Here is a 27,190-nt window from a genome sequence, read left to right as displayed (position 1 = left end):
GCACTGACAGGGTTCCCCACCACCCACCTAGATAAAAATGCAACACTGACTGGAATTTTATTAAACCACTTCTTTAGAGTTATTGGAGTTACTCATATTATCAGATATAGTAATAATTATTTCCCAGACATCACTTCCATTCACCTATCGGTACAGTAAATTCTCTGGATTACAGCATCTTGAGCAACTGTAACTTCTGTAATAAGAGTAATAGAGCAACTGCCCTTAAAACACTGAAAAAATATTAGAAAGTTATGATCATTAGATTATCTTCAAATCTAACAGCACAGAACGCACAGTAGTGGGAAAGTCACTTTGAGAAGCTAAAAATGCACCGAGAACACCCTCTTTTAATAACAGCAGAAGTCTTAATTTATAGAGAATTTACAGTCATCCCAAATGTACTTCCCTCCCCATCTGTGACATATAGCAGCTGCCTAACAGATAACTTTTTACGCAACTGTATATGCATGGTTAAGAATGCCACTTCCCACTTGAAATCCCCTTATGACTTGAAAGGAGGAAGAAAGCAGGAACTCAAGCTGAAACTGGTTGAACTGACAGAACTAACGTGTACTCTTAAAATCAGATGCTGAGAATTTGCATTGCTCCTTTTTAAGTTTACAACAGTGCAGTAAAGACAGTATCAACTCCCACAATGAAATAGGAGAGGTTCTGTCTTTACAAAGTCATTGCCACACTGGATCTACACTTTTTCTCAAAGCCTCTATGGATTCGTGAAATAAATTGGCCAGGGTAAAGACCCAAACAACTCCTGAATTCACAGGCAAGTCTTCATTGACGTCAGGAAGGACTATTAATTTATTAGGCAGACCTCCACAAGGATGCTCATTATTTGCACTTCATATTTAACAATTTTGACAGGTTCACACAAGATGATGATTACAGTACCAGTGATGAAAAAAAAAAAAAAAACATGAATAAAGGTATCAGTGGAAAGAGTACAGTACTCAGAGAAAGGCACACTTGAACTCACACAATAGATTTTTGAGCAAGCATGTACAGTACTGTATGTGATGAGACTTTAACAATGGTACTATTAATTCCTTGGGTTTTTTTCCAGTTGTCAGAAGTCAAAGAACATTCTGGCTGCAAAAATGGAGGAGTGACAAGAAAAATAGGACATCTGCATTTCTGTGGCAGAGATCCAAGAAAATTAAATAAAAGAAGCTTCAAACAAGTACATAAATACAAAGCTGTCCTCTGAAGATGCTGTTAGAGTCTATTTAATAAATGGGCAAATCAAATGACACAAGTTGCTCAGTATGGAACAGCAAATCATTATTACAACTAGGAGCATCATCCAAAATCTTGACTGTTGCCCTATTCAGCAGGCTATGATGACACAATATATAACATTGGTGAGAGAAGTAGATGCATATCTGTGTCAAAACCCTGTGACCCAAGAAATATAGTCACTTCTAATTTTCTCAGTTAATTTCAAGGCATTTGTCACTAACCAACTTCTCTTGCAAATCTATACCCATCTAGCAGAGTTACAAAACGTGTTTTCTGTTACTGCTAGAGGAAGATCTAGAAGACAAGGAAAGAAGTTCTAAATCACAACAGAGAGGCTGGGGGGTGATCAAACAATCATGGTTTATCCAGGACAGAGTGCTGTGTAGCTTCTAACAGTCTCTCAGTAAGACTGTGGTGTCTCCATCCTTGCATATTCAAAATTCAGCTTCATAAGATCCTTAAAAACATCTTCCAGCTTAGAAGCTCACTCGAGCGGTGTGTCAGGACTAGATGATCTCAAAAGGTACTTTCCAACTGAAATAATTCCATGATTCAATGTCTGCTTCAGAATGGAAATGGAAGAAAATTTAAAAAATAACTACTTACTTCATATTTCATTGTAAAGAAGCCATCACCCCCAATTCCTTCCAGTGCAAAAGCCTGCACTATTGGCCACTTTTCAACAACGAACATATCGAATATCTGTAGATGACCTGCAAAAGAAGTTTCACAGAAACATTCTCTCACAAATACTGACAGTCTTTCTGTGAGATCTCAGAGTTGTTCTCAGATTCTAATAAGGGATCTCAATTATCCTGTCTTTGTACAAATTAAAATCTGCAATTGAAAAGTGTTTTTTTGTGAAGATGGTAGCTTTTAGAAACTCCATTCTGTGCACCCCAAATTTTGTCCATTTTTCCCAGCTATCAGTCTAGCAAAGGATATTATGTCTCCTCGCAGATTTCATTCCAAGACCATTAGTAAAGCTGTGCCATTAAAATTGAAGATAATAAACAGGGAATTTTGCTTACTCCCATTTCTTCAAATATTTGGCCTTAAGTAAAATACTGTCAACACGATCCCCATGTTAAATCAGAATTTAAAGTTGGGGAAAGAGGAAAACTATTCAGCCTGGTACTAATTGGTGAAGCTGTATGCCATCTGAAGTGTGATTATCATCCTTAAGCTACACATCTTTAAATACTTCCTAACGAAGAACTGCCATCCTTCCCCCATGCTCTGGCCCATTAATGATTTTTCAGGCAGTCAGAGCATATCAACCTTTCCTCAAGAGAAGTAATGAAGAATCAGGAACTTACAAAAACAAAAACAAAAACCAAAACACACCCACACCAAAACAAAACAGGATTAGCCTGGTTTGGACTTAACACAGTTCGAAAATAGAAAGCAATTTTCTTTTTTTGTTTGCCTCTCCCCTACTGTATTATGGATCAAAAACCCCATATGCTTGTGCTACACAGCAAAGTATACGCACTGCATTGCTTTTGCATTATTCACTGTTGGGGATATTGCAAAGTACACTTCACTGAACAATGTAGGATTACACTGTTCAGGCTGCAAGGCTGGCGACAGATCATAACAGGAAGTCATGCAGTCCATTTTTTTTAGTGCTAAAAAAGGAAACTTGCATAACGAAATGTTTATTCTTTCCTTACATAAAGAAGTATTTATCTGGAGCTGCCATCTGAACAGAGAACTTCTGTAGCAGCAGAACACGCTTCTCTGAATGCAAATTATTTCTTTGCCTCACGCTGTGAGCACTCACCCTTCAGATGAAGTCTAAGGGCTTACATTTTTCAGAAAGAAACCTAACTCTAAAGTAAAAAGAGGCTAAAAGGAAACTATTGACATATTAATCCTTACTTCTTACTAAAGGCAAGGCAAGCTTCATTCCCTGAACTGCATGACTTGCATGCTGCAAAACACTTACACTATAAGCATAAAACAAGCTAACCTACCTTGGCAGCTGTATGGAATACCAATGCGACTGCAATCTCGAACCATGTCTACAAAGCTGGAAATTTTGAATTCCTCTGCAGCTTCTTCATCTTCATACTGAAAGAAGCCATTTAAAATAAAATTTGATTAGGCATGCCTAATTTGATTGTTAGTTTTGCGCTAAAGAGAACATATATTGTAATGCTTTAATACCATGGCAAATGTCATTTCACGTAATCCACTAAAAAATTACCTACAGGTTCCAGGAGTTAAAGAACTTCTTTGGGCTCTGTATTTTAGAAACTCCAACATGGCAGGGATGCATTCAAGCCAATAGAAGTTGTTTTTTAAAAAAAAATCAAACTTCAGAGCAAGGTTTTAATAAGGTTATACAAAGGCATAAATATATACTTTACTTTCAGTGATGTCTTTCAACATCATCTACTGCATTCTGGACAATTTTTAAAGAATAAGAGATACTTTGAGAATGCCAACTAATGTGCCACAAAAACTTGCCACTGAGAAAAAAATAAATTACCAGCTCAACAACACTAAACCAGAAAAGCAGACTGAAGAGCTATGCCTCAAGTCACAGAACAAGCAATAAGAACCGACTGCTGCCTGAAGGAGAGATATATGTAGGAAAAGGAAGAGGAAAGAAGAGGAGACACCACCATGAAACACTTTCTTGCTGTTTCACGATAGTAGCAGACTGAAGTCATCTGAAGACTTCAGCAGACTGAAGGAGTGAAGAACAAATATCATACTTATGGCTCAGGAAAGCATAAAAAACAGACTGAAGAGACAAATCACACAAAAATCATTTTTATAATAGAACAAAAACCTAAAATGTTCTATGATTTTCATCTGAAAAGGTACAGTTTAGCAGCAAGCCTGAAACCAACAGGTCTAGCCCCGCTGGGCACTTTAAGAGCCACATGCATTTTGGAGCAAGATCAGAAGGTGGTGGTGTCTTGTCTACTTTTTTTTTTTTTTAATGTACACTGCTCTGAACTTAATATTAAGGTAAATTACATAATTATGAACTTTTTAAAATAGCTTTTGTGAGCTTCAGGGTACACCCAAAAAATTTATTTTAAGAACAAGTCCTTTTAAGACAAGCCTGAATTTAAGATGCAGCACAAGTTCCTCCATGATGTGTTCTTTCTTCAATCCAAGGAAGCCGGATCAAAGTTTCAGTTCAAAGCCAAGCACCAAACAACTGCCAGTTTCTCAAGACTTAAAAAGCCATTTGAATAAGAACTTGGTTTTTGGCAGGGTGCTAAAGGCTTGCTCACTATCTGCTATTGCAGGTATAAATGCAGACCGTTCCATAAACGGTACAGTCATTTCACCCAGAAAGCTTACACAGTATGCATCAAATTTCAGTACTTTATCTTATTTGGCCATTTCGAAAACAGGCATTCGTTAATAATATGCTTTTTCTTCTGATAACTAGGATATTCACTTAAATTCCTATGGCCTAGTTAAAGGCAAGTAGGAAGGAAGAAACAAAGGAGAGGCTATAGGCTTTGCCAGATTCACCAAGAGCTGCACAAAGTCAGCTACAGCATTGCTTGCTTTATTTCTAAAACTCTTGAGCTTTTTTGTCTTCATTTTTATAAAAGCAAGCAAAACTTATTTCTATCACTGGAAAAAAAAAATGCTTAAAAGCCACTACAAGCAATCCTCCTGTAAACAGGATGCACTTAAAGCCTGACACAGCAATGGTTTTTGATTTCCCTTTCAGAAGTAATCTAGGAAACTGGCAATTCTTATACATTAGAAAGTTCATCGCTCAGCTCATTCACATGAAACAGCAATGAAGTAAACTTTGTATTTTCAGCTTCAGAAATCAAACTTTTCCATTCATTTCCACAAATAGCAAGGCATATGGTTTACCTTTCTAGTTACATCATTATTTCAAGCCAGTACTGTGTGATTAAGGTTACTACTTACCACGATACATCATACAAAAGGCCATAAGCAGATGGAGCTTAAAATTCAATAGCTGAGATAACACACTATTGCTAGCACAACTGTAAAGAACTACTCCCTTCTTGATTCCAAAACGTATGTGTGTTTACCACCGTCAGGTTTGCTTTGACATTTGCCCTTTCAGTAAGGATTTTGGCAACAGAAAAACCTTATGAAGCCAGGCTTTAGCTTTTGCTACAGCATGCTTTAACCTGTAGCTCAACTGTTTACATCTTAAGAAGAAGTAATTAACCCCCTCTACGCAGCACTCATGGGACTGTATCTAGAACACTGCATCCAGTTTTGGGAACCACGTGTAAGAAAGACGTCAACAAACTGGAGCAAGTTCAGTGGAGGGCCACCATGACAACCAGTGGTTTGGAGCACTTGTCCTACAAGGAGAGACCCAGCCTTGCTCACACTGGACCTCATAGTTGCCTTTCAACACCCACAAAAACATTACTGAGATGGTGAAGCCAGGCTCTTCACAGTGGTCTACAGTTGCAGGATGCATGACAAAGAGCATGATTTAAAACAAGAGAGGTTCAGATTGCATAAAAATAACTACTTTTTCACTATTAGGACAGTCAGGTAACAGAGCAGATAGCCAAGAGAAATTCTGCAGTCATCATTCTTGGATGCTTTCAACATCCAACTGCAAAAAGCTCGAGTAAACTGATCTGATTTTATCACTAACCCTGCCTTAAGCAAGAAGTTGAACAAGACATTCTCCAGAGGTCTCTTCTAACCTGAATTATGTCATAATTCTGTGATTTAAACTATCAAATAGCCACATAAAAACATAATCAATCTACCGTAAGCCCCATCACTTTTAAGCTGGAAACTCAAGAGAACAAAAGATTTCTCTCCCTGACCTCCCCATTCATTCTTCCACCAGCTTCACCCATTGACATCACAGGCTCCTAACCCACTTCCCTCCAGATTTCAGTATAATTCTAATTTAGAAAAGGAACTACACAGAATTGAACAGGAGATGAAGCTTCCTATTATAGCATTTAGGAAGAAGCATTTCCAGTCTTAACTGGAATAAGAGAGTTCTTATTCTACATCTAGACAAACAGTATTTTCGTTTCGTACTCCTCTAACAGTACCTTACTATGATGAACATGGCTTTTTTAAGAACACATTAACTTTTAAATGCAAGATGAAAGCCCCATCCCTCACAGGATCCAATGAAAGTGAGGTTAATAGCTCTTGAAAGGAAGAGTTGAAAGTTAAAATGAAAATACATAATAAAGTTTCCTGATTTTAAATGGCTTACTAAGCCGATCTTTTCTAATATTCTGAAACTATTGAAAAACAATGCATTAAAACACTGCTTTGGTAGCAAATAAAGCTATCATTGGAAATCTCAGTATTGTCTATGGTACTTGATTCAGATTCCGCATTTTTCGCAACCCATGTTTTTCCTCATTAAAAGATCACTGACTCATGTCAAAACAATAGTAATTAGTGGGAAAGGGGAGCAATTTGTCTTCATGCTCCAACAAATACAAAGTATTAAAAACATATTATTCTTGCACACATTAGAAAAATGATTAATACCCATATATATATGCAGATCACCCCCCTGCTGAGTATGAAAAAGAAAAAAAGACTTCTGGGAGGAATGTTAAAAAAAAAGTCCAGCTTTGAATATCAGTTCATTAGCAAGTTCATCAGCAATTCTTATCTGCATTCATTTTCCACTTACCTCATTTTCAGTTAGACAGTGAAAATGCAAGTTCCTCCAGTATGCCACATACGGTAAAAGATGATTATAATTCACAGGGTTACAGTACAGATGGACGCTGTCAGCTTTTATTAATATGATTATATCTGCGACAAACAGAACAAAAAATTATTCCAGGATCAAGACTCCATACACAGAAGAATTATATGTGCACAGTAAAACCTCACAGAAAGCGAACAGAAAACACTTGGAAAAGTGTTTTCTATAATGTATTTCATTAAAAGAAAATTCTTTAATTATTTGAATACACAGTCATTCCCCACTTCTTTAAAAAAAAAAAAAATAATAAGAAACAGTTGGCAGTCACATACGGTTCCAAGTACAATAGTACTTCTTACTGTTCTGAACAATTGTGGGTTTATTCTGAAGTCTTGCACATAACTTGCATCAGCCAGTCCTTTGAAAAGCCAAGTGTCAGTGATGAGTCCTTACTGAGCCCTTACAAAACTGTAAACTACAGTTGTTCTTGCCCGATTAACATCAGGCAGAAGGTTGCTTCAACTAAAAACGAGCACTACAGCCTACGGGGTAGATATTCTAAGTTTCATGCAAATAAGGGAATAATAAACTGTGACCATGGTGATTGGCCACCGTTGAAATATTACAGAAGTGAATTAATATGTTCAAGTAAATAAGAGTTCAAGTATTTGTTGAACTCCAGAGGTGTGATCACACAATAACTGGTAACACATGTACATACATACCATGACTCAACTAAGACTTCTTGCAATGGGCTGTATTAGTCTAGGTTTAGAACACCTGGGGGGGACGTGTTTAAAAACAAGAGTTCTTTAGCAACATTTTTAAGAGCAGTTTTTCATGTGCATACACACAATTAGAGATTTACTGACTTTTTTTTTTTTGAGGTATGCCCCTTTTTCTGCTCACCCACGTTCCACTAACACTGAAGAACAGGTAAAAATGCCGAGTATCTTACCGTCAAGAACTTCTTCAGGAAATCCAGTTCTTTCGAAATCGTTGTTATTCTGGTTATACAAGCCAAAAAGCAGATAGTTTGCCAGTTCCCTGCAACCTTCATTGTATCGACTATCTATTCCTGCAAAAGCAAAGCCATATGTGTAGTGTTATGTGTCCTAACATTGTACACCTGAAAATTTTGTTTTCTTCCCTAATTAAAAAACTTTAAAACAGGAGTATTAACTCCCTCACATAGTCAGTGGGCACTTATCCCCATTGAACATACTAGGAAGACATGGTAGGGAAAAAAGAGTTTTTGCAAGACGTGCTGACATTCCACTCTTGACCTAATTCCTTGAAAAAAATTAAATAAGTCTAGTTTTCTGCAGTGCTCTGTATCAACCAAAGTTCAATTTTATCTAGTAATTCAAACTTAAACATCTGTCTGTATGCAGTATGCAATCTAATTAATATGTTCTTGATTGAAGCTTCCTAACAAACTAATCCTGTGACCTAAATCTCCTGCTTTAGAATACATGATTAAACATTATCTTATCAGTATTAAAGTGCAATCCCTGAGTCACCAGAAAGCCAGTGTGGACTTCTAACAAATCATGAAAAGGTATTCTGACAAAACATATGGTATTCAAACAGTTTCCAAGGAAAGCCTTTTCTCGTCCTTGGGAAAATAAACTTAAAACAATTGAAGATCCGGAGCATTAAGAGATATAAGAATAATACAAGAAAAAAAAAAAAAAGGAAACAGGCCACAGATTTAGGAAGCATTATTTTCATCTCACAGTCACAGTCATAATTCCTAATTCTACTGTAATAAATCAAGTTTTCTCCACAAGTAAAACTACGCATGAAACATCCTTGACATCCACACTTGACAGACGTCACTGGTCTCAACCGCTGCAAAGTTTCTCATAAACACTAACATCGAGTTTTCCTACCAAGTTATATTAGGATACAGCTGGACGGTTGCCAACAAATGAAGATTTGTTACCACTGTCCAAATGAGAGATCGGTACACTGATAATGTAATAACACAGCCTGGATGCCTGTGTTTCAGGACTTGCATTGGAAACCAAACTACTTGATAGTCACCTGAAAGTACCAGAAATTGGAACAAACCCTAGGTTGTCCTAATTATGTCCCTTTTTTATTCAGCTTTAAAGTGCTAACCAGATGCCGTGTCTGCATCCAGCCACTGAATCCCGCATCTTAATAAACTCCCTTGTTTGTGCAGCAACCGACCCTTGGATAATCGTTCATGTATATTCCAACATATCAGATATTTGGTTGAAGCCTACAGAAGAGAAACAATCACTTCAAATTGTGCTGAAGCTATGAGCCCCTGTAATATTGCTCCCCACTCACGCCATCATGGTTATCAGCACCGCCAGCACACTATAGCATTGCATTCCTTGAACTGCGTTGGGAAAGGGGGAAGCTGCGTCACGCCTGCCCCAGCTTTCTCAGTCCTCCAAAATCTTTCCAGCCACAATCTTTGAATCCTCATTCCTCTGCTATCTAGCTTCTAGCACTGATCTCCCATTCATTTATATACATCCTTGGAACATGCTCTTTTTAAAACAAATCACAATTCTGTGCGTTAGGAGCCATCCCTTGACAAACGAGTCTTAGCAGTCAATCTGTAACTCAGGTCATGGCATCAGTAAGCCTCAGCTAAAGAATGCTCAGACCCAGTCACTCATTTTTCCCCTCTGCTGCAATGCTCTGTCTTTGCTATGCCAGCAATTTTCTGTATAAACAGACTGCCCTGAATCTGTGAACTCAAGAGAGAGAGGGCACAAAAGAGGGAGAAGACACTCTCTTTTTTTATTTTATTGACGTTTCCAGCCCCATGAAAGCAAATGTACCAATGTAATCTAGAATTCAATGGCATTCAGCACACTAATACTGGTGCCAAAGTCCCTGTCTCTAAGTGGGATTTTAGTTACAACCAGGTGTGGAGACTCCCTTCCTCCAGGCAGCAATTGTCCCATTGTTCTAGGGAACTCCGTTTCAATGTAATCAGTCTCCTTGAAATCAGCTATAGCCTTAGAAAGCTAGCATACACAATGTCCTGAAGATGTTTTACTGACTGCTTACCTAACTGAAGCAACTTTCAAAGGCAATCAGATGAGCAATAAACTGGCATAAAGCAGGAGTTAGGATAGTCCCTTTCAGCAGCAGCAAGATATTAGATCAGTTGTTCTGCAAGCAACATCACTTGTGTTTCACAAGCAAACATCATCTACCATATCAAGTGTTAATCTAACAAGGCACCCTCAACTACAGGCCTACCAGCATGGATGAAAGCGGCCATGACATTTGCACTTCTTCCCATCAGGTTCATTGCTAGGGTCTCCAAAGCCTAAATAGCCCAAGGGGTGTGCTCAGGCTAACAGAAGCAGAAAAAGGAACAGATGACTATAAAGTCTGGAAGATCAGAACAAAAATGAGAAACTGTCCGCGTAAAAAGTAAAGTTAAGATGTTGCCATCATTTGAGGAGTTGGAGGTTTTAGCTGGGTTCACCAGCCCTTCAGACTTGAAGAGATGATCTTCAAAGCAAAGCACCAAAACCCTGCTTTTTCAGTTAATGACAGAAGAAGGGGAAGAGAAGACAAAAAGATGATATTAACAAGGAGGGGCAACTGATAAGCTTAACTCTTATAATAGTGGACATGGGTAAATTCATTGCTTGCAGAATGCTCACAGGCTAGCAGGGAAGACATTAGCTTACCATAAAACCATTAATGCTGCAGAATATTTGGGTTTCGTGGTTTGTTTTTTTTTTGTTGTTGTTGGGGGGGTGGGGTGTGGTGTGGTTTTTTGTGGGTTTTTTTTTTTTTGGAAGTATCCAGTACAGACAGTGGCTCTCAATACTGAGGCTTTAATACTATTCTACAGAAACATATGGAGTTAAATGAACAGATATAGTTAGCGGAAAATAAACAGGAAATGAAACAATGACAAAGATAAGATACCTCCAGAAAGCGTATTAAGAGTCCTCAACAGAACAATGGGGAAGGCTATTAACTAGGAAACCCCCACGCCTGTCTCCAGCTGAGCTGGGAGTTTAGTAACTCCCAGACCATTCCAAACTCATCACAAGGGTGTATGTTGGCAATGACTCCATCTAACAGCCCGCTGCTGCCCAAGGAGACATTCCTGCTCCTTTTTCTCCTGAAGTCAGTGCTCATCTGACCTCTCAGTGAGCTGATTTAGTTTGTGAAACCAGCAGAAAACTAGTCTGGCCAAATACAGGGCAAGGGGGAATAAAAAGGAAAATCTGTCTGCTCAGTAAGATGAACAGGGTGGAAGATATCAGCCAACCACCAGCACTGATGCAACATGCATGTGGGGAGGAAACAGAGGAAAGGTAAGAGGAGCAGTCTAGGGGCAGGCTGAGACTCCACTTTCGTGCTGCAAAAAGCATTCAGCACAGCCATCTCTCATATCTGCGATTTCACAGTTGCTAAGCTGAAATAAACATAGCCCACAGTAAAAAAAAGTCCTGCTTTCTTTGTCCCAGCCATGCATTTCTGACACACCCTTGAGTTTCAAAACAAAAAATAGTTGTTCCATAACACAATGAAGAGCCATGTGAGCTCTAGGGACACCAGGGAGGTAGCAGGAAGGTGAGGCTGGAGAGAATGGACAGATCACCTTTAGACAGCTGCCCAAAACCATCATCAAGCTGCGGGACTGCCATCTAAGAGAAGTGGCACAGTAGTTGTTAAAATAGTCTCCATTGGGAAAGGGAATGGGATAAACAATCAGCCCGATGTACTAAACACTGGTGAAATTTCTCCCATATCCTAAGAGCAAGAGCTCTGTGTAGGAAGGATAGAAAAACCAAGGTAAAATAAACTTATACTGCCACAGCCTCTGAAGTATTCCTATCCTCTTCAGAGAGGATAAAAAATAAGTATCAAGGTCTGTAAAAATTTAGCTTAGCTATGCTGAACTGCAAAACAGTTCAATCTAATATCAGAACAGCTACAACTACAATCAGATTTATAAATGTAACCTACTGAAACTAAATGCACATCCTCAGAAATCAGATCAACTTAACAGTGAGCTGAAAATCTCTGTTGAAAGGTAAGATGCAAGAAACACCTTGTTAAAAACATAGTTTAGAGTATAATTAAAGAGTTTAGAGTATAATTAAAGTACTGTTTTCTTAGCAACTTTAACAGCAACACCCTCCAGCTGAGACATCACAGCTTTTTAAATTTCTTTATCCGGCCCGTTATGATGTCTTTTCTCCCCTGCAAAGAATGCAGGAATGTTACCATTTAAACACTTCAAAATAAGATAACAGGACTCTCTTTAAAAAATTAGCTGTAACTACATTTAAGTAATTGTATCAACAACTGGTTGTTTTTCATCTCTCTCTGGAATTTTTTAGAATACTGTTTTTAATTTCAGTATAAATATTAACCTACTTGAAGTGAAGCTATGAAAGTTTGTATTGTTTTTATCTCACAGCCCAGTATGTAAAATTAAAGTTGGGGTGAGGGAAATGCATTAAAGACAGCCAAGTGAAATATAACATGCACTGACTGTAAAAAAAACATACTTAAAAGAGTATCTGCTCTCCAAACAAGTCAACAGGACTCAAAATGCAAGACTACGTATTTTTTGTCATCTGAACCTTGTATCTGAAGACAGATTTAATGCATTTATAACAGAGTGACATGCCTGCTTAATCAGAAGTTATGCGAGAAATTCAGCAGGGTACATTACACAGGTCAGATTAGTCAACAACAGTCCTATTGTGGGTGCTGAAAGAGATTAGTGCAAAGCACAAGTCTAATAACAAAACACACTTCCTATATTTCCATAACAGAAATGCTTATTTATTAAAGGGTATGGTCTTATGCATGGAATTAAATACTCCACATTACACAAAGCAATTCATTTTGCCTGTAATGCTTTCCCTAAAGCCACACAATGTTTTGAGTAACTATTCTTTGCTTGGGACTTACTGTAGCTTCAGAGTTAACAATAGTCAAGAAATACTACAGTGTCTATGGCGAGATGGCACAACTTGACATATTTTATGAAATTGGACTAACATCAAAGGCAAAAAAAAATTACTTCATCCTGCATGATTAAGTTTCATTGGAAGGTTGACAGTGTCACCTTGTAGACCTCCTACCTGCAAAGTTATTCCTTAGCCAAAGACTTCTAAAACTCTTATCCTAGAGCACGTAGAGTCATGTTATACAGTTAGCATCAACCAAAAAAGAACTAGGTTATACGCATTTTAAACTTTTTTGTGATTCAGTAAATGAGCTTCTTCAAGTTTTCTTGCTACATTATTAAAAAAACAAACCAAAAAAAACCAAGCTGTTGTATCATTTCTTAATGCAAGCCTGTTACTACACATAGTTTCTTTAGGGCTACATTAGATGTCTCCATCTTTAACTGTAATACATTGTTTAAACAATCACTCCTTAGTCCTGTTCTCTATGAGATTTCAATCATTGTTCCTGACTTTTTCCTTTAATAACTTGATGCTAATTATATAATAAGAAACAAGAGTCAATGTTATATACAGAAACTATATTAAAGCAGTACAAAAAACCTGTTACTTTCCTACAGCATACTTGCACATGCAGCTTTATATCATATTATCCTTCACTCCCAAACCCAGAAAAAATTAAGCACTGAAACAACATGCTGTTTATATGCCACCATTTAGCTCGTAACTGCTTCACAGATTTCTCATGTGACTCTTTAAATGCATTTTAAACTACTTCTCCTGAGGCAAGACCTCCCTCCCCCTAAATTCAGGTTTTATTAATTCTGTCAGTTTTCTGATTATTCCCCTCTGCATCTCTTATAAACCAAGCCTGTTCTCAACCACCTCCCTCCATAGCTCTGCATATCATGATCCCTAACCTTGGTGCTTCTCTGCTCTTCACTCCCTTAACCTCAGCACCTTCTAATGACTTCCCTTTCCCTGCCTCCGCTGGGAAACCAGCTGCAACACATGTGCCTTCAGCCTTGAGTTTTTATACCAAGCACCAGCTAGAAAACAAACACTGCCTAGACAGCTGAATGTTTACTACAAAGAGATATGGATTAAATTCTCTCCACCTTTCCTTCAATTTAGACATAAACAAAGACTCTCTTTTTTATCCAGCCACTAAATTTCCATAAGGTTTGCAAGAATGTTGATATTATTACTACTGTAGTAAGTTTGCCTGAAATTAGTAAATAGGCTTAAGAATTATTTACAGAGAAAAGTGTGTAACAATCAGCTGTCCATTCACTGAGAAACATGGCTGGGGCTTGGGACACGAAGGAGATGATCTTCATCTTTCTGCAACTCATGGTATCTTTATCAGTACAATGAGAACAAAAGGGGGGGGGGGGGGGGGAGGGGAAAGTAACACTAACCTAAAATACAAAGGATTCCATCAGGTTGAGATTTGCTGCTCTGTGTCAGGATACTCTGAATGTTTCGAAGGCGGCTGCAGCTGCAAAACAAAGAGAATGCATCCTTAAGGTCAGTGTTCTGAATTGCTCAAATTCCATAGGCTAAAGAGTTGACCTAGCTTTTTTTCCTTTATTAAATACATTAAGTGGACACAGTTGAACTTGGGTGTCTTTTGTTTGAAATACATTTAGACCTCAAATCAAACCCCAGATTATTTTGTCCACTACAAGATGAAGTACATAGCCCTGAGAAAAGACTAGAACCGCTATTCATCCATTCTAACCAAGTGCCCTGTTAATCTCTAATAACCTTTAGCAAAATTTTCTGTTCAAGTTTCCTCTTACCAAGCCAGCAACACTCCTTTCTCTACCGGAGAAGTAGAGAGCAAAGCAACATGAGACAGGTCATGCCCAGGTAGAAAGCTGACAAAGGAAGAGACTTCAGTAGCTCCTACACCCCAAGAGGAGTTTGCAAAAGATGAGTTTCAGCACCTCCAGCACCATCAGACAGCTTCCACCCTGTCTAACTACATAATACAGACACACGCCAGACCTCCTACAAATCAAAGTAAAAAGCATGATATTTGTGTAGGGGAGAAAGGGAGAAAGGGAGACGGCACAGAGAACTCTGTCTCCACTCGCAAACCTGCAGGGTCTCATCCATATCCTTGGTCCATAAAGCATCAGTGTCATGCTATCTGTGGTGTCCCAGTGAGGCTTTTGCTTAACAGTATTGAGAAGACTCAAACAGGTCACCCTGTCATTATTACAAGCACATACATAAGCAGAAAAGCAGAACCAAGGGAACTTTCAGACAGAAAAGATAAAGCAATTTTAGTGAGCACTGAGATAGACACTTCCATCTAGGAGAACTTCTCTTATAATTTAAGTTTCAGGTACTCCAGTTCTTCCTTCCATCTGGCATTGCTCTCTAGAATTTTACCTAGTCCATAACAGAAAAACATATAGCCAATACTCTCATTTAAGCATAATAAAAGTTTGCCTCCAGAACAGTGTCACTTTTTAAGACCGATTTCTTTTTCCGCAAGACAGATTAACAAACTGAACTTACACAAGCGCGTTTCCAGTCAAAAAGTAAACCACAGCTCAAAACAACTCTAAATTAATAGTACTCAAAGCAACTAATAAAAGCAGGAACTTTTTCCCCTCCATACCCAAAGAAATATCTACATCATTTTCATAAGGTGCATGTTACTTTTCTCATGACTTTTGTATTAAAACCATGATTTTTTTCTAAAATGAAGAGTTAGGGATAATTTTAAACCTAAGTATAATCTTTGATAATCTACATTAAAAAGAAATGAAACAATAACAAGTCTTGCCAAGATTGTAATAACCAAAATGAATTGTTTATTATATAAAGTTTAATTTAGTTGTCTAATATGCATCTTTAAGCCAGGCAAAAAAATCAGCTACAATAGCCACACAGAGAGCAACATAATTTGAGCTTCTAGGCAACATTTTGTGAGCTTGTTTAAATAAAGATAGAAGGCAAGAAATTGCTAATGATGATATTACTGAATGCGTTTTCTTGTTCACAGTCTTGTTTACGTAACTATGAGCTGTTCAGCTCTAGGAAACAAATATCTCTTACAGCAACACTGCAACAGAGCTAAATTTATGATTTGTTCAAATAAACAAGAATTCCTATTTTCATAGTTACATAAGTCAAGTAAAAAACAAATAGATCTTTTCAGTAATACTACAATTATCATGCTATACTTTGTCTGAAAGACAGAACAAACATGAAAGGTTTACATTATAGCTAATCTAAATGCAATTCCAACATTCACAACAGAAGACAGACAACACTTGAAGATACGTTCATATGAAGTACAAAATCAATGTGAAACACTTGTTTTATTTTTTCCCAATTTTAGGCTGCCTATTTGAGGTCTGAATCCCTCAATTATTCTTTTTTCCTGAAACTTTCTGATTCATTTTATACACTGCACTATATCAGTCCACTGTATAGACGAATGGATATTTTGATCCATTGTGAGATACAGAAATGGAAATTAAAACCACTGATGACAGCAAAAAGACACCTGATCATCTACTATCAGATGTTGTTGCCCATGTAGGTGATGCTACGAAGTCCACGAAGGAAACATTGAACTTTATTGCTGCACATTTTAGCAACTGCTAATTGTTAGTTCTTTAAAACCTAACCTAAAACTGAATCTCACAGCTATCTGATCTTAAGATTTTGTATGTTATTCTGTAATATTTTCATCCCACCATTAAACAGGACCCCTGACTAGCTAGGTGAGAGATGATCCACGATGGCAAGCTATAAAGTGCTCATATTTTCATACTTCCCGTGTCACAAGATCAAGAGCAGAAAAAAATGCTAGACTCTTCACTATGGGTACAAACAAATTTGACTTATTTCATTTGTTCACATGCAAACAAGCCTACAGTTATTTAAGGATCAGCTGCAGGCAAGTAGAATTGCTAGAGCCTCCGTAAAACACAAGAAAATGGAAGCAACTTTATGTACAGACAAAGCCCACATAAAACAAAAATGCTTCCAACTTATCTGCAAAGGTCTGTTTCAGAGAAAGCCTTGCTTCCCGAGACTATTTTAAGGACAGATTGAGGACTGTGAGAAAGCATGCCCAAGGACTTCTGCAGTGACACAATAAGCAGCTTCCAAACTGACTTTTATCAAAACATTTACCATATCAGAGGACGCATCTTCTTGCTTCTGCTCAGAGTGAGAAAAGAAACTGTCATCAGAAAAAAATATTATGAATACTTCTAAACTGAAGCCACAAGAGGTAGATTTTCATTAAACTCCTCTCAGAAACTAGATGCAAAAACCCCTCTACTAGTCATGTTCTATTTTTACTCTCAAGGCAAATTTAAGTAATTCTTCAGCCAAATACAGGTTTGTCTGGAGTGTAAAACACTTTTAAAACCTCTTATGTGTTATAAACACAGTATGAATACATACTTTGATTTTGCTATCAATTTTTTTCCCCCCTATACTGATCACTTTTTAAAAGAAGAAAGGAATGGTTAGATCTAAATTTGATAAAGAACAAGTATGGAAACTTATAAGCAACTTGTGGGGGAAGACACACTCATTTATTATAAAATATTGCTATATGATACAAGGTAAGTTATTCCTAAGATCTTTAAATTTTAACTTCACACGAACAACTTTGACAAAAGGGAGACCTGATCAAATACATTTATCACCTAAAAAGAAATACCATAATAAGCCTGTGCATTGGGACCAGAGAAGAGCAAAGCAAAGTACACAATGTTTTTTGTCTTCTTGAACTCTGTGAAAGCATTTTTTGAGCTGTTCAAATAAATTGTGGTGGGGGAAGAGGAATTGGGGGAGGAAAGTAATCATATGTTTGTTCTGGGTTGGGTATTTTTTCCCCCCTCAAGTTTTGATTTAAGGTTAGGAATTTTACTCTCCTAGAATTAGTTTCAGTATCTTTCACAGATATTGTAAGTTTGGTGCACCCCTTAAAATATGTAAAATTCTCAGATTAAGTTGCTAAGACATTTCTGCCAAGCAAAACTGAATGTCAGTGCTACATTTCCTTCAGGAGACAGTCTTGACATAAAAGAAAAAAGCACAGGGCAAATTATATGTTTGCTATTTTGTAATGAGATATATGACCATAAAGATGTTTATTTCAATCTTAATATTAAACAGCCTTCAACAGAATATTTTTACTTGCCTCATTTAAAGAAGTGGTTTCTATGAAAGAAATCTTTGGAAAATCTTCTTCAGAGATATATTTTCAATGACATTTCACGAGTGTATAAATCATTACATTCAAAGACTGACATTAAAAACAGAAGACTTCTGTGTCTGAAGAACAACGTTCTTCAGAAATACCGAAGAGAATAATTAGAATTCTTACTACATGCTTTTAAATAATACAGGCTAAACTCTGTAAAAAGTCAGAGAAAAAAAACGGTATTTTCTTGCATTTCACATTAAACAGTCATCTGACAAAAACAAAGAAACCATCCTGGGAACAAAATTCCACTACTTTTCCCGCCTCCAAAGCAAGCGCCCTAGCCAGGGTACTGACTTTTTAATCCTTTTCATTTTATCACAGTAACACAATTTTAAACAGAAGCAATGAAGAATGACCTCCACACAATGGCACGACTCTCTGGGCTTCGGGATGCCTTCCTGGAAGATGTGGCTCAGGATCCACCCACATACATAACTACAACTACATTTTACAGTAGCTTGATCCTGAAAAATCAGCATTAGGTGTGTTCAAAAACTCAGTTCCATGAAGCCCTTCTAAGGAAACCCCAAATTCCTGAACTTCACCGAGACTTGCACAAGACGTGAGCTGCAAGCTACTTAAGCTAAGTCTATTCCAACCACATCCAATAAGATAACCACAGACACCCAGGCTGCTTTAGAAGCAGTAAGGAGTTGAAGTAGGTGAAGTGAGAAATTTTCCAACGTGCAGTTTTGAACAGAAGATGTGACTTCCACATTGGCTTAATCCAATATAAGAGCCCACCGTGCTGCAAGGGGCTGTCTCACCCTTCTCACTGCCTTTGTATTTGCACTAACAATCTTGAAGCCATGTGTCAAGTCAGATCAGCTTACAGATCCAAACAAACTCTAGGCCAGGAATTAAAAAAAAAAAAAAAGTGCTTTCAAACATCAGCAAGTTGATCTGACTGCTGATGAAAGCGGGTCAGAAGGCAAAGCCACATTTTGGGGTGGCATCTGGCAATAAAGTGTGCTTGGGCCAATTAAGAAACTATACGTTAAGGTACTTGATATTCTGCTAATCTTGGACTAGATCCAAAAAAAAAAAAAGAGGAAGATAATTGACAATCATTAACTTCTAAGAATTAGTGCTCATCTGTTCACGTCTTCATACTAATTATGCAAAGTACCTTGCTTTACAACAGCCTATCCTGTCACAACTTAGTAACAGACACAGCGCTGCAAGCCATGTATGTTGGAAAATAAAATATTAACAGCTGTGCATGTCTCAAACAGAAAGAACAAATGTGTTTTTTAAATAATGCCACACAGTATTTTAATTCCCATTTTATTTATGTTTCCATAACATGTTACTATTTTTCTGCATCCCTTGCTGCTAGCTGAATTTACTCTGTGCCTAAGCTTGCTGTTGTAATCCAGTGGTACTAATGCAGCAACAATATCAGCATTGATTCCCGATTGATTCCCGATTGATTCCCACAGGCTGGCTTACCATATGTCTGGGATGGCCACAGCTGTGGTTAACGTACAATTCAGCTGACAAAGGATGTGATTTCACTGTGTTGAGTATGTTTTTCTTCATATTGGCAGATGTTACGCTCCTCCCCCACAAAGGCTAGGCAGTCTTAAAAACCCACACGTGGTAAAGCTTTAATAGATAGCAGCGAACAAGGGGAAAAATCTGAGACACCCCTGGCAAGCTTGTGCAAATCCTCACATTAACAAGGTTCATCTTCAGGGAATGGCTTGAATAGATTCATGCTGTCTACTTAAGACAGACACTGGCTTTTACATTAAGTACTTGATTTTAAAAAATAAATAAATAAAATGGAAAGATAAAACCATTTATACTTCTTTCCAAATCTCACTTCTTGTTAACTTGCTGCTACTACCATCTGTTTCCACTCTACCCTCAAAAAAATCGAGTTTCTTTTTCATACACCTTTTGTTGACACCACAATTTCTATCAGAAACATTATTGTCTGCCTATATTAGAGTATGGAATTTCCCTGGATTTCCCACAGTCTGACATTATCACCATCTTAACATTATTTGTGAAAACAGAAACCAGAAATCAGAGGGAGTTAAGGACTCTCAAACTTCGTCAATTTCCAAAGCAGTTTATTTGAAGTTTACTAGCTAGCTTGAACAATAACATGCTTTCTCAGTTTTAGGTTTTTCTCTTAGCTCACCAAAATAACTGTTTTACTGCTTGGCAGTCACAAAAGACAATGGCATTCACCCACCTTAAAATACATGACAATTTTCCAGCTATCTTCAAAATTTCTCTACAATGAACATAGGGAAGTTGACTGCAAATAGGAGATCTAGCAACTTCAAAAACACTTAGCATGTTTAGCAACAGTAAGTAGCAAATATTAAAAGTGGACGTAAAGGAAGACATTTCAACTATGTGCATTTTACAGGACCAAATTCCTTGTTTCTTGACTTTAACTGGATAGTAATATTTAATTCTGTAATTCAGAGACCTCAAAGCACCCAGGAACAGGCATGAATCTCTCCTTACTAAACATTTGGGACTACCCAATGCCCTTTTGCAAATTACAAGCTTGCTCAGGATCTTTGGTACTTTAGCACATCTGAACAGCAGCACTATTTATTAAGAATCCACATCAATATCCATACTGGTATTTTCTATAACCACACTGGATGATGCAGCACTTCGGCATACTTGTTTACTGTGAGTAACGCACAGATAGGACCTCAACATCAGCAAATGGGCTGGAAATGAAGTTCTTCCACGGGGTCAATCAAATGACAGGTAGCCCATCACCTACACACACATACATGCCAGTTAGACCCGCAGCCTTGATGCATTCTCTGTTTAACAGACTGATATACAGACACTAGCTCTGTATTTTCACTTTATTGCGGCATGTTATCGAGATGCCAGCTATTCCCCTCAAAAAACATTATCACCAGAGAAAATGGCAGCATTTGAAGAAGCAGGAAAGACTAGCAGCTGCAGTGTAATTGTTCTGCCACCAGTCAATCCCTGATCAGGACAAGGCAAGCGTCTCGCACTTCAGCGGAAAGTTAAGCTACAGTGCCTTAAGACTAAATTTACTTTCAGAGCCCATTACTGGACCACAACAGCCACAAAGCATGAAGCCCAATGCTCTGCCATCAGTTCAAGCTGAATGACCACCACGGGGTAACTTTGGCTGAAGCTCCACAGGCAGCCGGGTTAACGCAATAGCTCTGCTCCTCTCCTTGGCAACTTTTCCTTCCCAAGCACTTCTTCTACCTTCCTATTCCTATCAACCATATAGTCTCACATCCCTCTTAACTTTGGCCGCAGCCTAGCACTCAACAGACCCTGACACATCTTAATTCCCTAACATGGTAGAAAACCATCCATATTCAAGGAATGGGGTTTGTTTCTCTTTTTTTACCCTCCAGTATTTCAGCAAGTTAAATTAGCTTTCCCTTTGCATAGCTAAAGTACAGTGCATTCCTTAAGAAAAATTTAGTGGAACTGTGCTATTACAAAACCCTGAACCTCCACAAAATTACATAGGAACACATAGATACAAACTGTTAATCCTTCAACACGGATATGTCCCCTGCTAAAAGTGGTTGAGAAACTACAACTCTTTCGTCCCTGCACCACCGTGTCCCCCAAACACTCCACTGACTGCTCCTCTGAAGCCGTAGGAAAAAAGCCACATACTTAACTACTATGTGATTAAAACCAGAATGGTTTAGAGGATGATAATATTAAGGCATATAAGCAGAGACAACATAAAAATGAACCCAAGTACTTATTTTGCATTTCCCCACAAAGACACACAGTGAGAGTGAATCTCTACCATGTTACAAACATGGGTAATTAATAACAAGGATTTGGCTACTCTATTTTACATAAAGGCAATGCAAAATTGGGTGGGTCCAGAGCCCTACCAAATAGAAAAAGTTTACTCTGATTTTAGATAGTGATATTTAACCAACGCATTTAATAGAAATTTTGTTCAGAAATGCACATATTCTGAAGGGAAACATTCATTCACCACTAAACACAGACATATTAAACATGACATCATCTTCTAAAAAGGCATACCCTTTTCTGGGCAACACTCATCCCTTAGTTAAGGGCTTTTTTCTTTTTATTTACAAAACGATTCTTTACTTCCTTTTGTTGTTACAACGCCTAGGGTCGCTGCGGTAAACGACAGCTCCCAACACACCATACGGCAGACCAAATCTCTGAAGTATGTGGAAGAACTCCAAGAATTATCTCTGGCTGTTTCTCTATTCTTTATATAGTCTTAAGAATTTTTCCATTCCTGTTTGGGACTTGGGGGCGGGGGGAGGAGGTTAACGGATTGGGGTTTTTTTTAAGTTATTTTTATTAACTGTCTGGTATCTGCTGACTGCTTGGGAAATTTATTGCAAACACTGGCTTCCCTGCCTCCATCTGGCCTGAAAAAAACATACTGCACAAGAACAAATGTTGAGGAGGAAAAAAATTAACGGATGACATGCCTCCTACAAACACGCCAAATTACAGATGCTGTCTGGATCTCCCAGTGGAGCTCAAAAGCTTGCAGATGTTCACAGAGAGTATCAATGTTCTCATGACAACTCTAAAACAGGATCTCAGATTACAAAAATCACTCATAAAGAGAGAGGCTTGAGTGGAAACCATTTTCTCTTTCAGCTTTTTTTTTTGTAACCATTTTGGTATTTTGTTATTGGTCATGCATTTTTAGATACTTTCCAGTTATAAACAAATACTAAGCTGTTTCTAAACAAATAAGATTAATTTATGAAGTGAAAAAAAAAATATTTGAAAAGGTCACTTTTCCTTCCCTCTTATGATCAATTTCTAACTGCAGGCAGAGAGGGAACATAACCATTACACAACTGCCATGTTCATGTATTTCAAGCAAACAGAACAACCTCCATTTCTCTCTCACAGTGCAGAATTTCTCATTTCACAGCCGTATGGTCTGAAAAGTGAAAATGCTTTCATTCCCTTCTTGTACCAAATATTTAAAACTTTTTAATTGATAATCTACAGCAAACATAGACCCACTTTAATACCCATGTAGCTTGGCCAACTGTTTGTCTGCAATTTACATGCAATGCTGCAATTTACATGCAACGTCCCAGACACTTTATTATCTGACTTCACACTGGTGAATACTTCCATCTATTGGGCTATAATTATTGAAAGCATCAAACACTTTGCTTCCTGGGTTGTTCTTTGTGATATTCAGACACTTCAGATAATACACTGTGTCTAATACACACACGGGTTCACCTTCAGTCTTGAAAAGCAAATAGAGCTCCAGCAACCTAACGATATCCAAGCTGACACCCGAGCTCCCACAGAGCCAATGCTATCATCTAACACGTCCCCATGCCCCACTTCTTGTCAAAATCTATCCCCCATGTTTCTGAATCTCAGAGAATGTTATTGGCTATTAAGGATATCCTCAAGCAATTCTCCACAAGCCACCCAGCAGGTTCCCACGCAAATACACAATCTCCTTTCTCTCCATAAACCCCAACCCCTCCCAAATCTTTTATGCCTACCCTAATTTTTTCCCCTACTTCCAAGGCAGCCTCAGACCCATCCCCTCCCAAACCAGACCCAGGCTTAGCTCCCTGCAGTAACACTGCCCCAAACCCTCTGTCTCCAGACCAGCCCCTCTCCAAGGTCCCCAAACTTCTCCTTTTGTCCCCCAATCCATCACAGCCTCCCACACACCCTCCTCCAGTGGGATTCAGGATTCACCAATCCCTACACACCCACAAGGTCAAGTCAGGCCCCTGCCTGCAATCCTGTCAGGGCCATCAACCCTTCTCTCCCAATAGCCACCTACAAAATTAGCCATCCCCCCATGATGCTCCATCCCTTCTGCCCCTCAGATGCTGCTCCTCGTGCTGCAGCCCCCCATAACCACCTCTTCCTCCTTAATGACTCCTAGTCCCCCTGCAATACCCCCCAAAAATCTTTAGTGTCCCCTGCACACCACAAAACCTCTCCTTAACGTCCCCAACCCCTCTATTCTAGCCTACCTCTGCACCTCCAAAGCCCTTAACCCCCCCCATCCTTCCCACCAACCCACCCCAACGCCCTTAACATCCTATTTTCTCCCCAGTCACCACCTTCGGTGCCCACAGCTTTCTGAATACCCCATCTTTTCCCACACCAAACCCCATAACGCCCCCAACCCCTCCCCACCAGCTCCCCGAAAACCTCTGCATCACCAACCCCCGCCCCTGGTGCCCCCAGCTCCCTTAATACCCCAGCTCCGCTCTATGCGCCCCCCCCTTCAACTGCCCCCAGCCTCCTTCATACCCCAGTCCCCCCTCAGCACCCGGCCCGGCCCCACCCCACCAGCCCCCTCAGAGCAGCCCAAAGCCCGGGCCGGGCCGGGCCCGCCCTGTCAGCTCCTCAGAGCCCCGTGCCCCCCGCCCTCGCCCTCCGTTACCTGACGAAGGCCTCGGCGGCCCGGGGGCGGCGCGGCGAGGGGCGCGGGGCCGGCAGGAGGAGCGCGGAGCGGCCGCACAGCGCCATGGCGACGGCGATGCGGCGACAGCAGGAGACAGCCGGCAGCACTGCGGCCGCTGCGCCCCGCCCCGCCCCGCCCCGCCTCGCCTCGCCCCGCCCCGCGCCGCATGCACCACCGCGCTCCCCGCCGCAGGGGGTTGGTGCGCGGCACGGCCGCGCCGCGGGAGCGCTCTCCGCCTTCCCGGCCGCGCAAGATGCCGACCGACCGTCTCCTCTCTTCACACGGAGCGGGGTCAGAACGGTTTCTACCGCCGACAACAACTGGGTGCAAACACAGTGGGAGGTATATCTGGCTCCCCCCCTTCGCGAGGCATGGGCTCGTCCAACTTCTTCCCCCCCCGCCCCCCCCGCGCGCACACTCCCAGCGCAGTGCTCCTTCCGCCCCCCGCCGCTCATGGGCGCGTCCAACCCCCACCACGGGCGGCCCCCCCGCGCCGTGTCGTGGGCTCATCCGACCCCCCCGCGGGGTGGTATGACACGGACCCCCACGGAGCCCCACGGGGCGGTACGACACAGATCCACCGGACACCCCCCTCGGAGTCTCGCGGGACGACGTGACACGGACGCCCACGGAGCCCCACGGGACGGTGCGACACGGACGCCCACGGAGCCCCGCGGGGCGATGTGCCCTGGGCTCCCACGAAGCGTCGCCCCCCCAGACGCCCTACAGCACATGGACAAGCCCCGGTCCCCCGTGCCCCCCCCCCCCCCCCCCCCCCCAGCATTGCATCCCCCGTGTAAACCCCTCCCGAATTACCGTTCCCTGTACCGCCGTGCCCCAAAACCACGGCAGCCCTACCTGGGGACCCCTATGGGTCCAGTCACCAGCACCTCCACTATCTCCCATGGTCCCTCTCGTGTTACACCCCACCAAAAAAAATACCACCACCCCCCATTCCAACCATCACCCATCTGCACATTGCCCTGGTCTGTACTGGCCGCATCCTGGCACCAGCACAACCACCCTCACGGACACCTATTTGCTTTACACCAGAAATTCAGTGTGCAAGGAGGGCAGAGCCCCCATCCCCTCCTGCAAACGGAGCCAAGTTTCACCTCCTCCGTCCTGCCCCATCCTGCCCAGCTCGGAGGTGTCAGCCTCACCACGGGCTCTGGACTTTGACCCACCATCCCCAGACTTTCCCATTCTACCATCACTGCGTCTTCCCACCTATTAATCACGCATCCCCCGGCTGTGGGAAACACATCCTTCTCCTCCGGCATCCTCCTGCCTCGTCATCATAGCCCAGGAGGAAAGGAAAACTGCCCCATGGCAAGACAAGCAGTTGAGTAAGCATTAAGGAAACCTGAATTTGCTATCGCCACTCTCATCCCCCCATGTAGTGCTTCCCTCCCCCCCTCAAGAAAGCCCAACATTAATCTGTGTTGGCCGAGCTCTCTGCACTCATTGCCATCCCCGCTAATCACTCTGGCTCCTTATCCCTGGTGGAGAGTGAGATAAGACCAATTGTCTGCACCGTATTTTAATTACGCTAGTATTTGCCAAGAGCAGCAAAAAGCCCAAAATCTGCAGCCTTTGGGTGTGGCGGAGACATGGGCTGCTAAGATCAAACTCCTCTTTGCTTTGCAATGGACCCCACTGCAAACAGGGGGCACACGGGGAGCGATGGAGGGCTCTGTGCCCCACACACACCCCACTGTGAACTCAGTGCAGGTGAGAACACGTTCCAAAGTGTTATTTCTTTTTTTCCCCCAAAACCAAATTGGACTTTGCTTGCTGCCATGGAGCAGAGAAGACAAGATAAATATGCTGGGCCATGACCCAGCTGCCCCGGGGCAACCAGGAAGCATTTTAGCTGGCCTCACCGATAAAGCTCAGATGGGTTCAATGCACAGATGTTCCTAAACCACAGGTTATGGTACTCAGACCCATCCCTTGTGCTGACAGGGAGTTGGCACCATCTCAATCCCAAGCTCTCCCTACTTTTTGAGCCCCTGGACATGCTTTGAAACGAGCTTGCTAAGGCAACATCAGCAGTGGGAACTGAAGCACCGAAAGGAAAAGCAGACACCTTTGGTGTTTGTCAGCATTGCTAAAAACCCTTGGCTTCCCTCCAGAAAGCCCTGAAAACGTATCCCTCCCACCTCTCATGTTGCATGCTGAATGGGGCAGTCTCCTGCAGACCTTCTGCCGGTCGTCCCTGGCCTAGTCTGTGGACCACCAGCCTCTGAAAGGCTTTCCCAGGCTCTCTCCACATCCATTGCTCATATAGGAAAGGTGATGTGTCCTAACAGCATGTCCCTGCTGTCCTTTCCCTGCAACAAGCACCTTCCTTAACATTCGGGTGCTGTGTTGGCTCCTTCCATCTTCTCCTTGGCATGCAACCAAGACCCTTATGGCCATCATCCATCATGACAGGGTGTTCATGTGCCTGCAGCGTTCCAGAGCGCCAGAAACACAGCAAGGCTATGGTGAGAGAGGAAAGGAGAAGGGAAAGGGATCTCCTCAGGACAGAGATTAGTGCAATTTTGCCCCCAAGGCTCTTTCAGCCAACAAGGGAAGACATTTTACACCACTGGTGCATTGCGCCAGGCTGTTACCTG

At 40.8% G+C, this 27,190-nt stretch overlaps 1 protein-coding gene across 1 annotated transcript in view; it reads right to left on the bottom strand.

Annotated features, from left to right (window-relative positions):
• Positions 1-24,631, bottom strand: part of DNAAF9 (dynein axonemal assembly factor 9) — a gene marked incomplete at its 5' end in the record, with an annotated part of 76,246 nt that extends 51,615 nt beyond the window's left edge. Inside the window, 6 exons of the mRNA XM_082481996.1 lie at positions 1,867-1,973; positions 3,240-3,336; positions 6,911-7,035; positions 7,887-8,006; positions 14,292-14,371; positions 24,546-24,631. Coding sequence (XP_082338122.1) covers positions 1,867-1,973; positions 3,240-3,336; positions 6,911-7,035; positions 7,887-8,006; positions 14,292-14,371; positions 24,546-24,631 — 615 coding nt within the window. The remainder of the gene's footprint in view (positions 1-1,866; positions 1,974-3,239; positions 3,337-6,910; positions 7,036-7,886; positions 8,007-14,291; positions 14,372-24,545) is intronic.
• Positions 24,632-27,190: the final 2,559 nt, after the last annotated feature.

This window comes from Vanellus vanellus (assembly GCF_965231255.1).
Source record: "Vanellus vanellus genome assembly, chromosome: 4".
NCBI classification, from domain to species: Eukaryota; Metazoa; Chordata; class Aves; order Charadriiformes; family Charadriidae; genus Vanellus; species Vanellus vanellus.
Note: the sequence above shows the minus strand (reverse complement) of the source record. Positions and strands in the feature narration are given on the sequence as shown.